The following is a 19798-nucleotide window of genomic DNA, read 5'->3' as shown; positions in this document are numbered from 1 at the left end:
ATTAGTTGTAATGCTTGCAAGGCTTATGTGATGTGCATTACCGAGAGGGCCCAGAGATACCTCTCCGACAATCGGAGTGACAAAACCTAATCTCGAAATACGCCAACCCAACATGTACCATTGGAGACACTTGTAGTACTCCTTTATAATCACCCAGTTATGTTGTGACGTTTGGTAGTACCCAAAGTGTTCCTCCGGTAAACGGGAGTTGCATAATCTCATAGTTATAGGAACATGTATAAGTCATGAAGAAAGCAATAGCAACATACTAAACGATCGGGTGCTAAGCTAATGGAATGGGTCATGTCAATCAGATCATTCAACTAATGATGTGACCTCGTTAATCAAATAACAACTCATTGTTCATGGTTAGGAAACATAACCATCTTTGATTAACGAGCTAGTCAAGTAGAGGCATACTAGTGACACTTTGTTTGTCTATTTATTCACACATGTATTATGTTTCCGGTTAATACAATTCTAGCATGAATAATAAACATTTATCATGATTATAATAAATAATAACTTTATTATTGCCTCTAGGGCATATTTCCTTCAGCAACTATACGGACTGGATCCAAAACTTGAGGATCATCCTCATAGCTGCCAAGAAAGCATATGTCCTTGAAGCACCGCTAGGTGACGCACCCATTTTCCCAGAAACTCAAGACGTTATGAACGTCTGGCAGTCGCGTAGTGATTATTACTCCCTGGTTCAGTGCGGCATGTTTACAGCTTAGAATCGGGGCTCCAAAAGCGTTTTGAGCAGCATGGAGCATAGGAGATGTTCCAAGAGCTGAAATGGTTTTCCAAGCTCATGCCTGGGTCAAGAGATATGAAGTCTCCGACAAGTTTTACAGTTGTAAGATGGAGGAAAACAGTACTGTCAGTGAGCATATACTCACTATATCTGGATTGCACAACCGTTTGTCTCAGCTGGGAGTTAATATTCCAGATGACTTAGTCATTGACAGGATCCTCCAGTCGCTCCCACCTAGCTACAAGAGCTTTGTGATGAACTACAATATGCAAGGGATGGAGAAATCCATTCCTGAGTTATATTCAATGCTGAAATCAGCGGAGGTGGAAATCAAAAAGGAACATCAAGTGTTGATGGTGAATAAGACCACTAGTTTCAAGAAAGGAAAGGGTAAAAAAACTTCAAGAAGGATGGCAAGGGAGTTGCCACGCCCGGTAAATCAGTTGCTGGGAAGAAGCCAAACAATGGACCCAAGCCCGAGACTCAGTGCTTTTATTGCAAGGGAAATGGTCACTGGAAGCGGAACTGCCCCAAGTACTTAGCGGATAAGAAGGCCGACAACACCAAAGGTATATGTGATATACATGTTACTGATGTATGCCTTACCAGCGCTCGTAGTAGCTCCTGGGTATTTGATACCGGCGCGGTTGCCCATATTGTAACTCAAAATAGGAGCTGCGGAATAAGCGGAGACTGGCAAAGGATGAGGTGACGATGCGCGTCGGGAATGGTTCCAAGGTCGATGTGATTGCTGTCGGCACACTACCTCTACATTTACCTACAGAATTAGTTTTAAACCTCAATAATTGTTATTTAGTGCCAGCTTTGAGCATGAACATTGTATCTGGATCTCGTTTAATGCGAGATGGCTACTCATTTAAATCCGACAATAATGGTTGTTCTGTTTATATGAGAGATATGTTTTACGGTCATGCCCCGCTGGTCAATGGTTTATTCTTCTTAAATCTCGAACGTGATGTTACACATATTCATAGTGTGAATACCAAAAGATGTAAGGTTAATAATGATAGTCCCACATACTTGTGGCACTACCACCTTGATCACATTGGTGTCAAACGCATGAAGAAACTCCATGTAGATGGACTTTTGGAGTCTCTTGATTATGAATCATTTGACACATGCGAACCATGCCTCATGGGCAAGATGACCAAGACTCCGTTCTCCGGAACAATGGAGCGAGCAACCAACTTCTTGGAAATAATACATACTGATGTGTGAGGTTCAATGAGTGTTGAAGCTCGCGGTGACTATCGTTATGTTCTCACCCTCACTGATGACTTAAGTAGATATGGGGATGTCTACTTAATAAAACACAAGTCTGAGACCTTTGAAAAGTTCAAGGAATTTCAGAGTGAGGTGGAGAATCAACATGACAGGAAAATAAAGTTCTTATGATCAGATCGTGGAGGAGAATATTTAAGTCACAAGTTTGGTACGCACTTAAGGAAATGTGGAATTGTTTCATAACTCACGCCGCCTGGAACACCTCAGTGTAATGGAGTGTCCGAACGTCGTAATCACACTCTATTGGATATGGTGCAATCTATGATGTCTCTTAACGATTTACTGCTATCTTTTTGGGGTTATGCTTTAGAGACAGCCACATTCACTTTAAATAGGGCACCATCTAAATCCCTTGAGACGACACCATATGAATTATGGTTTGGGAAGAAACCTAAGCTGTCGTTTCTAAAAGTTTGGGGATGCGATGCTTATGTCAAGAAACTTCAACCTCAAAAGCTCGAACCCAAGTCGGAAAAATGCGTCTTCATAGGATACCCTAAGGAAACCATTGGGTATACCTTCTACCTCAGATCCGAAGGCAAGATCTTTGTTGCCAAGAACGGATCCTTTCTGGAGAAAGAGTTACTCTGAAAGAATTAAGTGGGAGGAAAGTAGAACTTGATGAAGTGCTACCTCTTGAACCAGAAAATAGCGCAGCTCAGGAAGATGTTTCTGTGGTGCCTGCACCGACTAGAGACGAAGTTAATGATGATGATCAAGGAACTTCAGATCAAGTTGCTACTGAACTTTGTAGGTCCACAAGGACACGTTCCACACCAGAATGGTATGGCAACCCTGTCCTGGAAATCATGTTGTTAGACAACGGTGAACCTTCGAAGTATGAAGAAGCAATGGCGGGCCCAGATTCCAACAAATGGCTTGAAGCCATGAAATCTGAGATAGGATCCATGTGTGAAAACAAAGTATGGACTTTGACAGACTTGCCCAATGATCGGCGAGCCATAGAAAATAAATGGATCTTTAAGTAGAAGACTGACGCGGATGGTAATGTGACCATCTATAAAGCTCGACTTGTCACTAAGGGTTATCAACAAGTTCAAAGGGTTGACTACGATGAGACCTTCTTGCCGTAGCGAAGCTAAAGTCCGTCCGAATCATGTTAGCAATTCCCGCATTCTATGATTATGAGATATGGCAAATGGACGTCAAAATGGCATTCCTTAACGGTTTCCTTAAGGAAGAATTGTATATGATGCAGCCGTAAGGTTTTGTCGATCCTCAGAATGCTGACAAGGTGTGCAAGCTCCAGCGCTCCATCTATGGGCTGGTGCAAGCATCTTGGAGTTGGAACATTCGCTTTGATGAAATGATCAAAGCGTTTGGGTTTATGCAGACTTATGGAGAAGCCTGTGTTTACAAGAAAGTGAGTGGGAGCTGTGTAGCATTTCTCATATTATATGTGGATGGCATACTATTGATGGGAAATGATATAGAACTTTTGGAAAGCATAAAGGCCTACTTGAATAAGTGTTTTTCAATGAAGGACCTTGGAGAAGCTGCTTACATATTAGGCATCAAGATCTATAGAGATAGATCAAGACGCCTCATCGGTCTTTCACAAAGCACATACCTTGATAAGATATTGAAGAAGTTCAATATGGATCAGTCCAAGAAGGGGTTCTTGCCTGTATTGCAAGGTGTGAAATTGAGCATGGCTCAATGCCCGACCTCGGCAGGAGATAGAGAAAAGATGAGTGTCATCCCCTATGCCTCGGCCATAGGGTCTATTATGTATGCCATGATGTGTACGAGACCTGATGTGAACCTTGCCGTAAGTTTGGTAGGGGGTACCAAAGTAATCCCGACATGGAACACTGGACATCGGTCAAGAGTATCCTGAAGTACCTGAAAAGGACTAAGGATATGTTTCTCGTTTATGGAGGTGACGAAGAGCTCGTCGTAAAGGGTTACGTCGATGCTAGCTTCGACACAGATCTAGATGACTCCAAGTCACAGACCGGATACGTGTATATTTTGAATGGTGGGGCAGTCAGCTGGTGCAGTTGCAAGCAAAGCATCGTGGCGGGATCTACATGTGAAGCAGAGTACATGGTAGCCTCGGAGGCAGCACATGAAGCAATCTGGATGAAGGAGTTCATTACCGACCTAGGAGTTATTCCCAATGTGTCGGGCCCGATGACTCTCTTCTGTGACAACACTGGAGCTATTTCCCTTGCCAAGGAGCCCAGGTTTCACAAGAAGACCAAGCATATCAAGCGTCGCTTGAACTCCATTCGTGAGAATGTTCAAGATAGAGACATAGATATTTGTAAAGTGCATACGGATCTGAATGTCGCAGATCCATTGCCTAACCTCTTCCACGAGCAAAACATGATCAACACTAGATCTCTATGGGTGTGACTAGATTATTGACTCTAGTGCAAGTGGGAGACTGTTGGAAATATATCCTAGAGGCAATAATAAAATGGTTATTATTATATTTCCTTGTTCATGATAATTTTCTGTTGTTCATGCTATAATTGTATTGACCGAAAACCGTAATACATGTGTGAACAGATAGACCACAACATGTCCCTAGTGAGCCTCTAGTTGACTAGCTCGTTGATCAATAGATGGTTATGGTTTCCTGACCATGGACATTAGATGTCATTGATAATGGGATCACATCATTAGGAGAATGATGTGATGGACAAGACCCAATCCTAAGCATAGCACAAGATCGTGTAGTTCATTTGCTAAGAGCTTTTCTAATGTCAAGTATCATTTCCTTGGACCATGAGATTGTGCAACTCCCAGATGCCATAGGAATGCTTTGGGTGTACCAAACATCACAACATAACTGGGTGGCTATAAAGGTACACTACAGGTATCTCCGAAAGTGTCTGTTGGGTTGGCACGAATCGAGACTGGGATTTGTCACTCCGTATGACGGAGAGGTATCTCTGGGCCCACTCGGTAATGCATCATCATAATGAGCTCAATGTGACTAAGCAGTTAGTCACAGGATCATGCATTACGGAACGAGTAAAAAGACTTGCCGATAACGAGATGAACGAGGTTTTGGGATACCGACAATCGAATCTCGGGCAAGTAACATACTAATTGACAAAGGGAATTGTATACGGGATTGATTGAATCCCTGACATCGTGGTTCATCCGATGAGATCATCGTGGAATATGTGGGAGCCAACATGGGTATCCAGATCCCGCTGTCGGTTATTGGCCGGAGAGATGTCTCAGTCATGTCTGCATGATTCCCGAACCCGTAGGGTCTACACACTTAAGGTTCGGTGACGCCAGAGTTGTTATGGGAAATAGTATGTGGTTATCGAATGTTGCTTGGAGTCCCGGATAAGATCCCGGATGTCACGAGGAGTTCCGGTATGGTCCGAAGATAAAGATTTATATATGGGGAGTCCTTATTCGGTCACCGGAAGTGTTCAGGATTTTATCGGTATTGTACCGGACCACCAAAAGGGTTCCGGGGGTCCACCGGGAGGGTCCACCTACCCCGAAGGGCCCTATGGCTGAATATGGAGGGGAACCAGCCCCTAGGTGGGCTGGGCACCAAAACCCCCTAGGGCCCATGCACCTAGGGTTGGGGGAAACCCTAAAAGGGGCGCCCTCCTTGGCTTGGGGGGCAAGCCTACCCCCCTTGGCCGCCGCCCCCCTCTAGATCCATCTGGAGGGGGCCGGCCCCCCTCTCCCTTGCTCCTATAAATAGAGGGGAGGTGGGAGGGCTGCCTCAACCCTTCCCCTAGCGCAGCCCTCCCCCCTCCAACACCTCCTCCTCCTCCGTAGTGCTTGATGAAGCCCTGCCGGAGAACTGCAAGCTCCACTACCACGTCGTCGTGCTGCCGGAGCTCTCTCTCAACTTCTCCTCTCCCCTTGCTGGATCAAGAAGGAGGAGACGTCCCCGGGTTGTACGTGTGTTGAAATCGGAGGCGCCGTCCATTCAGCTTTAGATCGGATCTTCCGCGATTTGAATCACCGCGAGTACGACTCCATCATCTGCGTTCTAGTAACGCTTCCGCTTAGAGATCTTCAAAGGTATGAAGATGCACATTCTCTCTTTCTCTCTCTCTCTCTCTCTCTCTCTCTCTCTTTCTCTCTCTCTCTGTCTTGTTGCTAGAATCTCCTAGATTGATCTTGGTGTTACGTTGGAAATTTTGAATTATTGCTACGTTCCCCAACACTTTATGTTAGAGATTCTATCACAACTTCTTGCTCTAGTGTCTGTTCTAGATGTGTTCCGTTCTAGTTCATATATGCAGATGCTATTTACCTTCTCTCTATCACTTTGCATGGCTGACTTTATCTCTGCTATATTAGTTATGCATTATCTAGTATTTCTGTTAATAAAATTATTTGGTAAATTGCTCATATTTCCAACAGATATAAGGGGTCCGGTTGGGTCACTTTTTGTCTTCTCTCTCATGTCTGGTCACTAACCGGGCGCGTCCGCGGGCGTATGAGAGATGGTTTGAGGCGTCCGGTTGTAGATGCTCTAAGATCAAACAGAATCAATATATTGTATTGAGAAAAGTATAATTTCCGTCTCTCAACTTGACCAATACCCTATAAATGGTCCCCTAGCTCTGGTACAGGAAAACCATCTAATTTTCGTCCCTTGGGCTATTTTCATGGTTTTGTGCCGATGTGGCATGGTCTTGACCGTTAACCTCGTCACGTCATTGCCCAACTCACTTTATTCCCCTCTCTATTCTCTCACCACTGCATGGTCATAGGTCACCATTGTGCATGTGTCAGCAACGAGGCTCACCAACCCCTTGTTCGGCAACGATTGCTAGATCGAAACGTCGTCGTTGACCTTATTGTTGCCGCCAAAAATAATCATCGTGTTGTCATCACTAACAGGGACTCCCGTGCAATTCCAACAACCAGTCCTGGCGCCGTGAGCTAGTCGATAGGGGACCTCCCCTACCCCTTCCCTTCCCTCGCCATCGTTATGCAAAGCTCATGCAACATTGGCACCGGTGGGGACATTCTTCGGTGTGGTAGTGTCGACTATGGTGGGCTTGGCAGCGTTTTGGTGCAACGAGGGGAGGCAGTTATGGTCGACGTGGCAATGTCAGCTATGGTGGACTCGTTCGTACTAGGGTTGCACATCGGGTGGGTGGTTGGCATGCGAATTAAGTGGGTGATGGTAGAGACGGTGGTCGTCCATGTTATGCCTCAGAGTGTGCTCGTGCGGGGTGGCAGGATTGAAGGTGTTAGTGCATGCAAGTCTTCACAACGTGGTGCTCAGCGGTGGCGCATGAAGGTCTTCTGACACGGCCTCGATGCGTGCACATTTAGAATCTTAACGTATGCCAAAATGATTGGGTGGTGTTGACCCTTCTTGGGGCTTGATCCGAGCGATGAGGGCGATGGTGCATGGTTGATGTCCGGGCGGCTACCCAGGGGACGTGGTCAGCGATCTGCGAGGTTGTTGCATTGGTGGTCATATATGGTTACAACTCTACATCATGTGTCCTCCCTCTCTCACCTATGAAGGTCGAAGGCAGTGGGGTAGTGTCTTCGAGTGGGGCGGCGAGGTCCTCCACTTGCTTCCTACATTTTCTCCAATGGGTGTGGGTGAACATCGGTTTCTCTGCATCCAGATCTGGCTAGTGAGTTGTTGTCAGTTGACGAAAAGGTTGATGGCCGTGATGGCTTCAATAACAAGTATACGCATACTCCAGGTGAAACCCCAAGATCTTGCTTCGTTGGATTCACTAGGCAACGCTGATGTGTGTATGCTATTACCTTGTCAAGGGTGTTGGCTCAAATCTTCACTTTGGGGATGAAAATCACAAGTTCGACCATTGGTTGTTTTGGATGGCCAAGGGTTTTTTCTTCTTATATAAGCCGATCTATCATTGATGCCTAGCTTTGCTTACCATTGGGTTACAAAAACCAATTGGTTTTTTTCAAAATGTATCTTGTTTGAAAGAGTCTCATTGAGTTTTGTTAGTTCCCAAGTGTATTTTAATGTTTCATTGTGTATCATCAAACCCGAGCCAAAACAGATGCATTCTTTTTTATTAGTACACAATGAAACATGATGATACACGTTGAAACAAGGCAAAAACCGAATGAAATCTTTTGAAATGATATTTTTCTTGACAACAACCAAAGAAGTAGCACAAATCTCAAATCAACCACAAGTGGTGGATCCATGCACGAGATATACCGTGCACGATAGATAAACCACTCTCCTGTTGGGAACGTTCTTTTGCTGAAAATGTGTCTCAATAACATATAAAGCAGTAGTAATTTAATTTTGATTAGAGCTTGGTGGCTACCACTTATAAGGTCAATTCATGGGCATGGCCATCTCCTCCATGGACCACATGGTTTGAAATGTTTGGGCTCCATCAAAAATCAAGTTTTTGTGTGGTTGACTTTGAAAGGTCAGATTTGGACAACCGACAGGTTGGCAAAGCATGGGTGGACAAATTGAGGCCTTTGCCCCTCCGTAAAAGGGAGCAAGAAAACAGAGCTCAACTCTTCTTCAAGTGGCGCTAAACCCTTAGGTTTTGAAACTTGGTCATCAAGAGGCTAGGCCTTGTGAAACTTGGTCATCAAGAGGCTAGGCCTTGTGCACATGGATACATCCATTTGGCATTTGGAGGTCTCCGTCAAGGATTGATGAGATAATAGAACCGGAATGCAAAATCCCAATAGATGAGCCATGGCTTCTCTCATCATGATTGTCTCTTGGACAATTTGGAATGAGAGAAACTCCTGGGTTTTCCGGCAGAAGAGCGATTCGCCGGCAATCTTGTTGAACATCATCTTTGACGAGGCGAAACTTGGACCACCGCGGGTGCTAAGAAACTAGAGAAAATTGTATCGCGCGATGCATTGTTTTGAAGGGCACTTGTAAAACTCTATATCTCTTTAATTAATAGATGATGCAAATCTTATGCCTCTGAGAAAAATCAATCAGATTAATTCCAATCCTTTCTTGTCCAAACCCCTACTAGACTTACGAACAAGTTTTGCGGATTAGAAGCTATAGGGTTAAATGACATGAACTAAATTGAGGGAGGCCGGCCCCATTGTGAAATGCAAGGGAGTGGGCTATACCAGGCCATAACTCGGGCCGGGCCTAGAAAAGCCCATAGCAAAAAACCTTGGTCTGGGCCCAGCCGTCGGGCCTAGATTTCAGGCCCAAGGCCAGCGCTCATCAGTGGAAAAGCCTGCCGGGCGTCGGGCTTCGGATCGGGCCTCTTCCCGAAAACACACATATGTCAAGCCCAGGCCCGGCCAACCGTGTCATCCAGGCTTAAAACCTAGGCCCAGCCCAGCCCGTGGGCAAGACCGGCCCGGGTTTTCCATGACCAGGTATAGAGTGGGGCGAATTAAGGAGGGCCGCATCCGTCCGTAGGAGTCAGTCCGTAAAAACTGTCCATACGTTGAGCATTTTCGCCCAAACCCAGACTTATAACAGTACACAAAAATGCTATTCTTGCGTATACTTTTACAAAAACTTTTAGTACTGGGAGAGGGATAGTAACCACCTGGAGCTAAACATGGGAATAACCGTCGTCCGATTGTGCTGGTGTGTATGTTTTTTGTAGATGTGTTACGTAAAAATAGCATTGCTCGTACAGTACAGTGTGTGAACCCTGCGTTGGAGGCAGGAGCCGTACGTACACAACACAACTGTGGCTTGAGCTTTCCTTGGATAGCTATCCTATCAGCGGCGCCCCCGGCATGCATGCACACACAGGTGATACTACCCATGCCACGGTTTGCGCAGGCTTCTGCGTGTCGCAGCCGTCGCAGACATGAACAAAAAGCTCACAACGCGCGGCACAACCGATGCGATCCCATGCCTTCTGTCTCTTCCAAAAAGCTCACTAGCAACCTCTATAAATGCCCGGCGACGCAGCCGCACGAATGTCCCGTCAGTCCACGGGAGCAAACATCTCAAGCTGACACGGGAGCTGAGCTAAGCTGACCTGCCGGGATACATGGCGCCTGCGAGCAGCACCGAGCCGACGAAGCACATTACCCTGCACAACTTCCTGAAGCAGCAGCAGCTTCTGCAGCACCGCCTCAAGCCCACCGCCGTGCTCTGGGGCTGGCCGGCGACGCCGCGCCCGGCGCCCGACGACGCGTCGGACGACGCCGACGGCATGGGCGGGGGCGCGTGGCCGCCGCGCTCGTACACGTGTGCCTTCTGCCGCCGCGAGTTCCGGTCCGCGCAGGCGCTGGGCGGGCACATGAACGTGCACCGCCGCGACCGCGCCAAGCTGCGCGGCCAGTTCGGCGCCGCGGCCGCGCAGCTGGGCGCGGCGTCGGCGGCCGAGGCGCCCGCCACCGCCGCGGCGACCACCGAGTACGCGCTGCTGTACCCCGTGCTCAACTCCACCGCCACCGGCGCGAGGGCCGTGTTCATCCCCAGCGGCGACATGCTGCTCTCCACGCCCCTGGCAATGGCGCACGGCCACCGGTGCCAGCAGAGCGACGACGAGAACGACACGGACATTGACCTGGAGCTGCGCCTCGGGTGGCCGTGAACGGGGGAGACGCGCCCGCGTTTTGCTTAGTTGCTTCGTGACGTGTGATTCTTTATTCGTCTTCCAGTTCGAGCCATTTTTGCATCGAATGAATAATGGCATAAGATTACCCGACAAAACCGCCATTGGACAAAGCCTCCAAAGGGGAGACGACGAGAGGAGAAGAGAAAAAAGGGTGCTAAGTTACAGTACAAAATATATGTCAGGTCGTATAATATATATGGGCCACGGCGCCTCGATTGATCACAGATTTGATTTCCATCATCGTTTTGTTTTCACCGGCAGGGTTTAGGGTATATATTTTCCCGACAGTTGTGATGTGACACCGAGGAGTTCTGTCTCAGGATGCCCATCTAGAAGCCAGCATACTCAACAGATTTTTCAATTTGTTTTGGTTCCCTTAATCTATGATGAAGTGACATTACATTTCGACCACAAACTTGCAGAGATTTACTTCAGTTTATTACAGGGGATACCGCATTTCAGATACAAAATGTATGAAGCAACACTAGCTACGACTACGAAGGATTGCAAATCATATGCAAAATAGAATCCAGCTCATCCAAGTTAGGTCCATTTCACCGGAGTTTCATAAAACCTACCTAATGCATGCCGAAATCGGTAATCCACCAATACTGAAGTCTAGATGTTGTATTTTCAGCATCGTTCTCATTCGTTTCACGCAATTTTACCCAGGTTACTGGTAGACAGTAAATTCAGATAATCCTATGCCACACAGCTATTTGGGTCACCAATTCTAATATGTTGATTCCAGTGGAAGTTTTAGAGCTCATGCAACAACAGAGTTTGCAAGCATTGCAGCAATACATCTTGAATACAAGAAAGATGTCCAAGGTAATGGAATTTCTAGTCGATACCATCCCAATGCCATCAGTTGATTTCTTCTAGGACAATTTAAACCACACACCATTGCCTATTAGTGGTACTAGTACACAATAGATTGGCAGAATCGTATGCCACTCAGCTATTTAGATCACCTGTTCTAAATTACACAATTTTCATTGAAAGTTTATGGAGCTGATGGCGATGACAGAGCATACAGAACTACAGCAATGCAGCTTGCGCACAGAAAAAATCTCCAACGAACTACTTGCAATCATTTTGTTGCTGCCGGTTAGTTGAATAGAGCACCCATCAGTTTGCCCGCCGAAATACTCCCTGTAGTTTCAGTTCGACAAGGTTCATTGTTGACTACACTTTTCAATTCAGATGTCTGCACTATATGAATTCCAGGGTCAGTGACTCACCTGGCAATGCTGCTACCCACGCGATATGATCATTTTGTTGCACTTTCTCCTTGCACAAAACCCTGTTCACTCAAGTTTCCCTCCAAAACTCCATTATCATCCAGGGTTGATATTTCAATCTGCAAAGTTAAGTGAAAATGCGATAAGTTTTCATACAGCAACTTAACAAAAATAACACTCATAAGCAATAACACTGAAGAAATATATAACTGAATTTCAATGATTCATACTTCCAGCACTAGCATAGACCATGTAAAAATTGTTTTCAACTAAGGTATTCATTTGAAGAACCTTTACATTAACTTGTACATTTGAGAGTACAAAGTGCAAACCAAAATACTTTGTTTGCAAAGACATATTGATATACACATTATACAGAAAATATAGCACTGTAAAGGTTCTACAATGGTTCTACTTCGGTTTCATCTTTAACAGCCTCTTTTTCGACACTGCCGGTGACACGCTTCAGTCGGGCGGCAGCTTTGTCAATCGCAAGGTTCAGTTGGCTTATCTTGTCACCCAGTGTCTGACGAGTTTTCTGGAACAGATCCACAAATATTTGGTTGTCAAAATAATACCTTTTAATCTTTCACATATAGAAGTCAGGAGATGAACTACTGCATTTGGCTTCTTACCTCTAAACCTTCATCATAGTATTGAGCATTACGTGGCCTTGGTGCACTTTGGATGCCTTGCGCGTCAGGCTTACCATCTTGCCCATCGTGATTCAGCAATGTATCTAAAGTTTTGCTGATCTACTCAAGGAGGTTAAGTTGTTAATAAACAGTCCTCCGATGGAAAATTGCTAATAGAACAAGCCAAGTAGATAACAGAATGTAGCATGGAGCCAGGGCCACTGGGCCAGTCATACACCTGTCTGCCAAGCGTTAACCTGGCATCACAGATAGAAGCAGCAACTGATGCGGATTACTAGAGGACTAGGACTCCTTAGCCCACTAAGCTAGGAATTGGATGTCAAAGATTTGAATCAGGACAAGATATATTAAATTAGTTGGATTCTAGCTTTTGTTCACTACTTCTTACTTGCAACCTGGTACGCGAGGAGATAGAATAATCAAATAGGGGAAGCAAGATCTGGAAGGATCACCCATGTTCCTTCCCTCCCTCTCTGCTGTGGCGGCAGGGACGCACCTGGCCTGTGCAGAACGCCACAACAGTGCACAAGTTGTGGCCTGCTCCTTCCCATTCCTATTTTTCTGTACTTTTGCTCAAGACCATAACAACCATCTAGACTAAAAAATAATCTGTACCACCTATACATAGTAACTTGCATCATGCTTCGTTAAGAGTTTCAGCATTAGTCCCTCCGTTTCTAAATATAAGACCTTTTAGATATTTCAATAAACTACATATGGATGTATATAGAAGCATTTTAGAGTGTAGATTCACTCATTTTGCTCCGTATGTAGTCTGTATTGGAATCTCTAAAAAGGCTTACATTTAGGAACAGAGGAGTACATTTCGGCAGGACACTACATGTTGTAACTTCTATTTGCTAGGCAGAGCATTGTTAATTAATGGATGATGGTTTTATATTCCCTTTCTGAGGCTGCACACGTGGCAATGAAGAATACTCCAAAGGTTCGATAATACCTGAGGAGCAAAGACATAACCCAGTGTTCCAAAGACTGCTCCCCCTATGAGAAATCCAGTCAAGAATCCTCCCCCACCTTTAGAATCTTCACTGCATAATCACATCACAGAAAATAAAATTTGAGAAACGCATACAGAATGCGGGAAAAAAAACATATAGCGGCACTCTAATGATTACAAGATATCAAAACATAGCAAAGCTCTGTCCAAAACCAAAATACCATGAGATGTCATCGGTGAAGATGACAGTCCAAACCCAAGGTGCAGGAAGAAGATGCCATTGGGGAATATGACCTCCACCACTTGTATTAAAAGGTAACTGATACACCTACTTGAAAAGAATCTCAACAAGCACTTTCAACAAAACATGTGTGTCTACACCAAAATGTAGTCATCTCAGCTGTAGCTTGAGCTATAGAACAACAAATGAAGTAGGCTACTCGTTCTCTACCACGAGACAATGTAATAGAGATGAAAACTGGGAGAAGCTACCTATGCTCAACTACTTCAAAAAATTTGGTGCTCCAGATGTGATTATTCAACCATAAGAAGAACATAAAATAATCAAGCAAGACAATGAAAAAAAGACCTTTCAGCTCTGCAGACGGTTAACTTTCCATAAAGATTTGCATTTTGGGAATTTGAGGGAGCTGCTAGCTGCAAGTAATTTCTGTTTGAGATCAGCTTCTTCGGCTTGCAGCCAAATGCACTGGTATGCGCCGCACCTGTGACAGAACAGAAGCCAAGTAAAACTCCCAGAAAACAGCTGAGTGGCAACTGGGTACTAAAAACTTCTACAGAATGCATAAAAATACTAAAATGCAAGCTCCACTTATACACCAGGCAAGAACAAGCGCTCCATAAGTTCATAAAAATACGAGCAATTGGATATCCATATATTATCTACATAAAGAATAACCTTCTAGAAAATCCACACTTACAGTGTTACTCAGTTACTCTGACCATACCATAAATTGCACTGCAAGTAGCAGAAGCGGCAGTTGTGTGTGCAACCACGCCGCAATACAGATCCAAAACTAACACATCTACTCCTAGGTCCTTAGCACAGAACAAGCAAGGTGCAAATCTCTTTAGTCTACTAACTCTATAGAAGTTCCGGTGACCAAATTAACACGCATCTGATTCTCATATGAAAGCCAATACGTTCCCATGAAGAAAGTACCGAAGCAAGGGTCGAAGAAAAGAGACGTGGGGAGCGGAGAAGTGGCTCACCGGAGATGGAGAGGGCCGCGGAGGGAGCAGCCATCGCCGCCGAGCAGGTGGGTGCGGAGGAAATGAAAGGGGAACTGCCTCTGCAGAGGAGGCGATGAACTCGGCGGCTTCTCCTGCTTTCCGCCGGCTTCTCGCACAGCGCGCTGGACACGTGGCAGGGTGGGGGATCTATCACTTGGCGGATGGTGTTGGGCTCTAAGTTTTTCCACGAGCAGTTGGGCTCTAATAGGCCAGTCATCCGCAAACCGCCGTCCTGCAAATTTTACGCGATAAACTAAATTTACTGTACCACCGACGGGCAGAAAAAACAAATCCGGTAAACAAACACAAACACATACGGCATAATTTAAACTAGCAATTCGCGCCGCCATGTATTACATCACCGGAGTTCATACGAAAACAGAGTTCACACTACTATAAAAATTAAACCTAGATCTACGCATCATCATCACCGTCCTTCGTGACGCCGAGGTGGTGCTCCATTAGAGAGTTGGAGAGGATGGCGAGCTGGTACTCCTCATTCAACGTCTCCACCCGCGCCGCTGCAGCTTCGTTTCTGGTGGCGGCCGCCTCCTTCGCGTCGAACCACGCGCGCTCCGCCGCCCGAAGAAGCTTGAGCCCGGGCGAGAAGATTCGGTCCAGCCTGTCAAAGTTGCTCCAAGCCCGGCGGTTGGTGCTGCGGAAGAGGGTGGCGTGTGTTCGCGCCTACTCCCTGCGCCACTCCTCCACCGGCGGGCGGAGGGAGGAGCTGCCGACCTCATCGTCGTTGCAGCGCTTGCAATGCAGCGAGCCGCCGACCCTCCCTCGGCCACCCCTTCCACCACACGTGCACGACATCAGGGATCGGTTCCGGTGGCTACGCGCGCTGCAAAAGGCTGCCGAAGGAGAGGGATTTGTCGTCGAAGGAGAGGGGATTTGCGGTGGAGGAGATAGGGGAAATGAACGATGCGAACCCTAAAATCTCCTCGATCTCGTATATATTGCGGATTTAGGGGCGGTTCATGGGCCTCTCGTAAAAATTTAACGAGCGGGGCCGCTTTTACAGGACCTGTTCGTGCCGTTTTTTTTTTTTGCTCCCTACTATAAATCTGCAGGAAAAATGCGGTCCGTGAGCTTTTATGGGATCTGCTAAAATGTTCTTACAAACAAAATGTAAACCACCACTTAGAAAAAACCTTCCCAAACCAGTTTTTTTATTTCTTTCATTTTTTTATTCCTCTTTTTTTCATTTCACTTTTAGTTTTGTTTTTCTTTTATTTTTCGTTTTTCGTTTTCATTTTTTCCTTTCCAAATTTTATGAACATTTTCTGAAAGCCGGAAAGACAAATTCAAATCGGTGCACATTTTTTAAAATTTGAACATTTATTTCAAATTAGGGTAAAATTTTTTGAATTCAAAATTTGTTCATTGAATTAAAATAATTTCATATTTTTTAAAATTACAAACAAAATTTAAATTGGTGCCCATTTTTTGAACTCACAAACATTTTAAATAGTGATTTTGTTTTGAATCATGTACATTTTTGAAGACTTGTAAATTTTTTAATTCACTATTTTTAAACATTCGTGAACATTTTATCCAGTTTCATGAACATTTTAGAATATTTTAAATAATTTCCAAAAATTCATGAGCATTTTTTATAAATTCATGAATAGTTTTTAGGTTTTTTGAACAGGTTTTTTAATACAAGATGTTTTCTTTTGATGTACATTTTTTTAATCCTTAAGCATTTATCATTTCCTGGACAATTCTTCAAATGACGAACATTTTTTGAATTCACAAACATTTTTTCCACAATTCACAATTTTTTAAATCCCAAATTATGTTTTGAAAGGAAAAAATTGAAAGAAGAAATAGATGGGCTTCAGTCCGCGCACATGGGTCGCCATATATGAGCTCCCCTTGAGGGTACTTTTGTACTTCTGTTTTTCTGAAATATCTTTTGCGCTTTTTCTGTTTGCGGGTTTTCTTTATTTTTGGTTCAGCTGTGAAGCATGGTTTTTGGAGTAATCTTGTAGTGAGAGGGAAGAATATATAGTGCTCCCACCACTCATACACTATTAGGGAAAACCCTAGCAGTAGCGCTGGTTTTGTGCTCACTAGTAGCGCGGGTAGGCGCGCTACTAATAAGGCGTTACAGCTATTGCTTAGCAGTAGCGCGTGCCCGCCCACGCTACTGCTAGGACAAATAGTTGCAGCGTTTGTTCAGTACCACGCTACTGCTAAGATAACTACTTGCAGCGTGTTTTCTGTCCATCGCTACTAGTACTTTTTTTTATTTTTTTATTTTTAGTGTATTTATGCGCCATCGTACAAATATTGGTACAATACCAGTTATGAGGTTTACATCATTATGTCCATAACAGTGTGTCAAATGAAGGTGGATTAGGTTCAAGTGGAGGCAATATGTGGTGCATGTCAAAAGTATACTACTAATCCAAACTTGATCTAATTTTGACTAGTAGTACTTTCGATGTGCACCACATGTTGCCTTCACTTGAATCTAATCCGCCAGCACAAGCTATTTAATCATCATCATAGTCATTACCACCAACAGTATTTATTTAATCACCGCTAACACTAGCTAATAATAATCATCATAGTCATTACCACCAACATTAGCTATTTTATCATCATAGTAATATAGTGTAGCACATCATCATCCTCAAACGTATTTCTAGCTAGCTAATCACTCCTGCTGCTCTCTCTTAGGTAAAATAACATAAAACATGTATAGCTCTCCTCCTTGATCAAGCTGGAGTATGCAGATGAACCTGTCTCATAACCATGGGTAGCACATCTGTTTGCTGCCTCCTAGTACTTCTCTGCGCTCCCCCATCACATATTTGGTCCAGTCTTGCACTATTAAGCATCCGTCGCTAATCTTGAATGCACTAAAGTAATCTGTAGGATATCTTGGCCGTAGCTGATAATACTCATGATACCTTTAGTCTCGATCCCATAAGGCACAACATTCATCGGGAGTCCCTGTTGAAGAACATCGTATGGTAACATACTTAGCAATGAAGTTTAGTTTCAAAAATAATGTATGGAAAAGATGCACTGATGACAAATAATAAAAAATCTTATCATCCTTCCTAAATAGATGTGACCGTAGTTCATTACGAACACTATTGGTCGCACATTTTCAGTATTAACATTTCTAAATGCAGGAAGAAAATTTGTCTTGACAGTATCAAGATCCTCAAGCAATGAAACATAATGACTGAGCTCCTCGCAGTTGAGTTCAGCCCCAGGACAGTATACGGTCCTGTCTACCAAGCGCTGAACATGTTTGCTTGCACCGAAATAAGCTGACAATACAAATTAGTTGTCAACTATTTTTGAATAAACAATATCAAAGACATAAATATGGTTGAGAAACTTACATAATGGTATAACTGGAAGCATCTGCACATCGACCCAGATGTCGGTATTACCTTCAATATCATCTTCCGGACGAATATCAAAGGTGATAACCATATCAGGCTCAAATGCATAAGTCTTGCATAAGTCTTGCCATGTTTTGCATCCAAAATAGGTGTAGTCGTCTGAATTGTACAATTTTGCATGGAAAATATAACCATGCTTGGTCTTCAAGTAAACTTTCTTTTTCTCCATACTATGACTGAAACCTATCTTATCTAATACAAAAACTCTTGCATGGCAGGGGATACGCTAGTAGAATAGTAAAAAAAATATAAGTTGAACCAAATGAAGCAGATGTCATGCTTAATTACGAAAAAAGACTTGTCGTTGTGACTTACTGTATCCACTTCGAAGTTCTCGTCCAGCTTGATGCTGAAGCGCCTACCATCATCTAGGAAGATTCCGTCGCACAGGCCGCGCTCGTCTTCGCAGTATTTGCAAATACCGAAATCATTTTCGTCGTCAGACACTTCCTATGTTCATAGTTAAAACATTAATTGAAAATCGATCGAAGACAACTACCAAGATACTCAACACACAAATCCGGGGCACTCGATATTTCCTACATATTCTGGCACAAGTCATGCCAAAATTCACGGAAAAATCCGGCATGACCTTTGCTAAAATAGGACATATCGAGCGCCTGAAATTTACCAGAACGGAAATGAATCAACACTCCGGCAAAACATAGGCCACTCGGAGGTGTAACCTGCAAACATGACCGGCCACTTGGATATTGAGCAACACAAGATATACATTTCAAAATATCTTATAGGACTCAAATTAGCATGCATTCAATAAGCAAAAGTAAATCATCTCATACGTCCATACATCGTCGAATATTATCACTAATACATCACGAATAGTGTCATACATATAACATCACTAATACAACTAAAATCCTAGCACACGACGGGTATCGGCGCGGGCGGTGGACACCCACATAGAAGGAACCATCACGGGATCATAGCTCCAGTGAGATCCCCGGAGAACCTGCCAGGTATTGGAGAACGGCTTGTGCTCCAACGCAAACAAGTAGCGACGGACGTGCGCGTCCTCCTCACTGACACGGTGAGGCACCACCTCCGCGAAGTCCTCGAGCCTCTGGATCGTCACTGGCCCACGCGACCGCCACCAAAGAAGGTTCGGGTCAACGACAGGTTGGCTCCTCACCAACCTGCGCCCCCCGGTAGGTAGCGCCTCCCAGTACCACCCCGGCGGAGCCCAGTCCCGGACATGGCCCATCTGGTCAAGCAGGTGTCGTCCTCCACCGACTCGACGACGAGGATGCGGGATAGGCATCGTCCACGTCGATACGGGAAAAATTGCTTTAACTAAAAAAGTAGCAACAAGTTCTTACTAACATGTTCTATTAATTCAATTAGTTCTTACTGAAAATAAACTTACTATAAATAAAAATAAACTAGTACCTAGCTAATTAGTACCTAGTTCTTACTAACTAATTAGTACCTAGGAACTACTGCTAAGGGTTCATACTAACTAACTAACTAACACTAAATTAACTAACTAACACTAAAAATAGCCTAGGGTTCATACTAACTAGCACTAAATAGCTAGGGTTCATACTAAGCAAATTAACAAGAGGGATCGGAAGGGGAGAGTGCTTACAGAGGGCGGGGAGAGAGATGGGGTCGGGGGAGACGGCGGCGAGG

The 19798-nt window shown here is 44.5% G+C and overlaps 1 protein-coding gene across 1 annotated transcript; it reads right to left on the bottom strand.

The window, feature by feature from the left end:
* Positions 1 to 11356: 11356 nt before the first annotated feature.
* LOC119365568 lies at positions 11357 to 14858 on the bottom strand. The gene is made up of 7 exons (XM_037631209.1): positions 14697 to 14858; positions 14053 to 14188; positions 13464 to 13554; positions 12485 to 12604; positions 12265 to 12387; positions 11850 to 11968; positions 11357 to 11760 (listed from the first exon to the last, which is right to left on the bottom strand). The coding sequence occupies exons 1-6, from the start codon at positions 14728 to 14730 to the stop codon at positions 11879 to 11881; spliced, it is 594 nt and encodes a 197-aa protein (XP_037487106.1). The 5' UTR covers positions 14731 to 14858; the 3' UTR covers positions 11357 to 11760; positions 11850 to 11878.
* Between the last annotated feature and the right edge of the window lie 4940 nt (positions 14859 to 19798).

The sequence above is a fragment of the Triticum dicoccoides genome, chromosome 2B (genome assembly GCF_002162155.2).
Source record: "Triticum dicoccoides isolate Atlit2015 ecotype Zavitan chromosome 2B, WEW_v2.0, whole genome shotgun sequence".
Classification (NCBI taxonomy): domain Eukaryota; kingdom Viridiplantae; phylum Streptophyta; class Magnoliopsida; order Poales; family Poaceae; genus Triticum; species Triticum dicoccoides.
The sequence above is the reverse complement of the archived record's forward strand: the minus strand, read 5'-3'. Positions and strand labels throughout refer to the sequence as shown.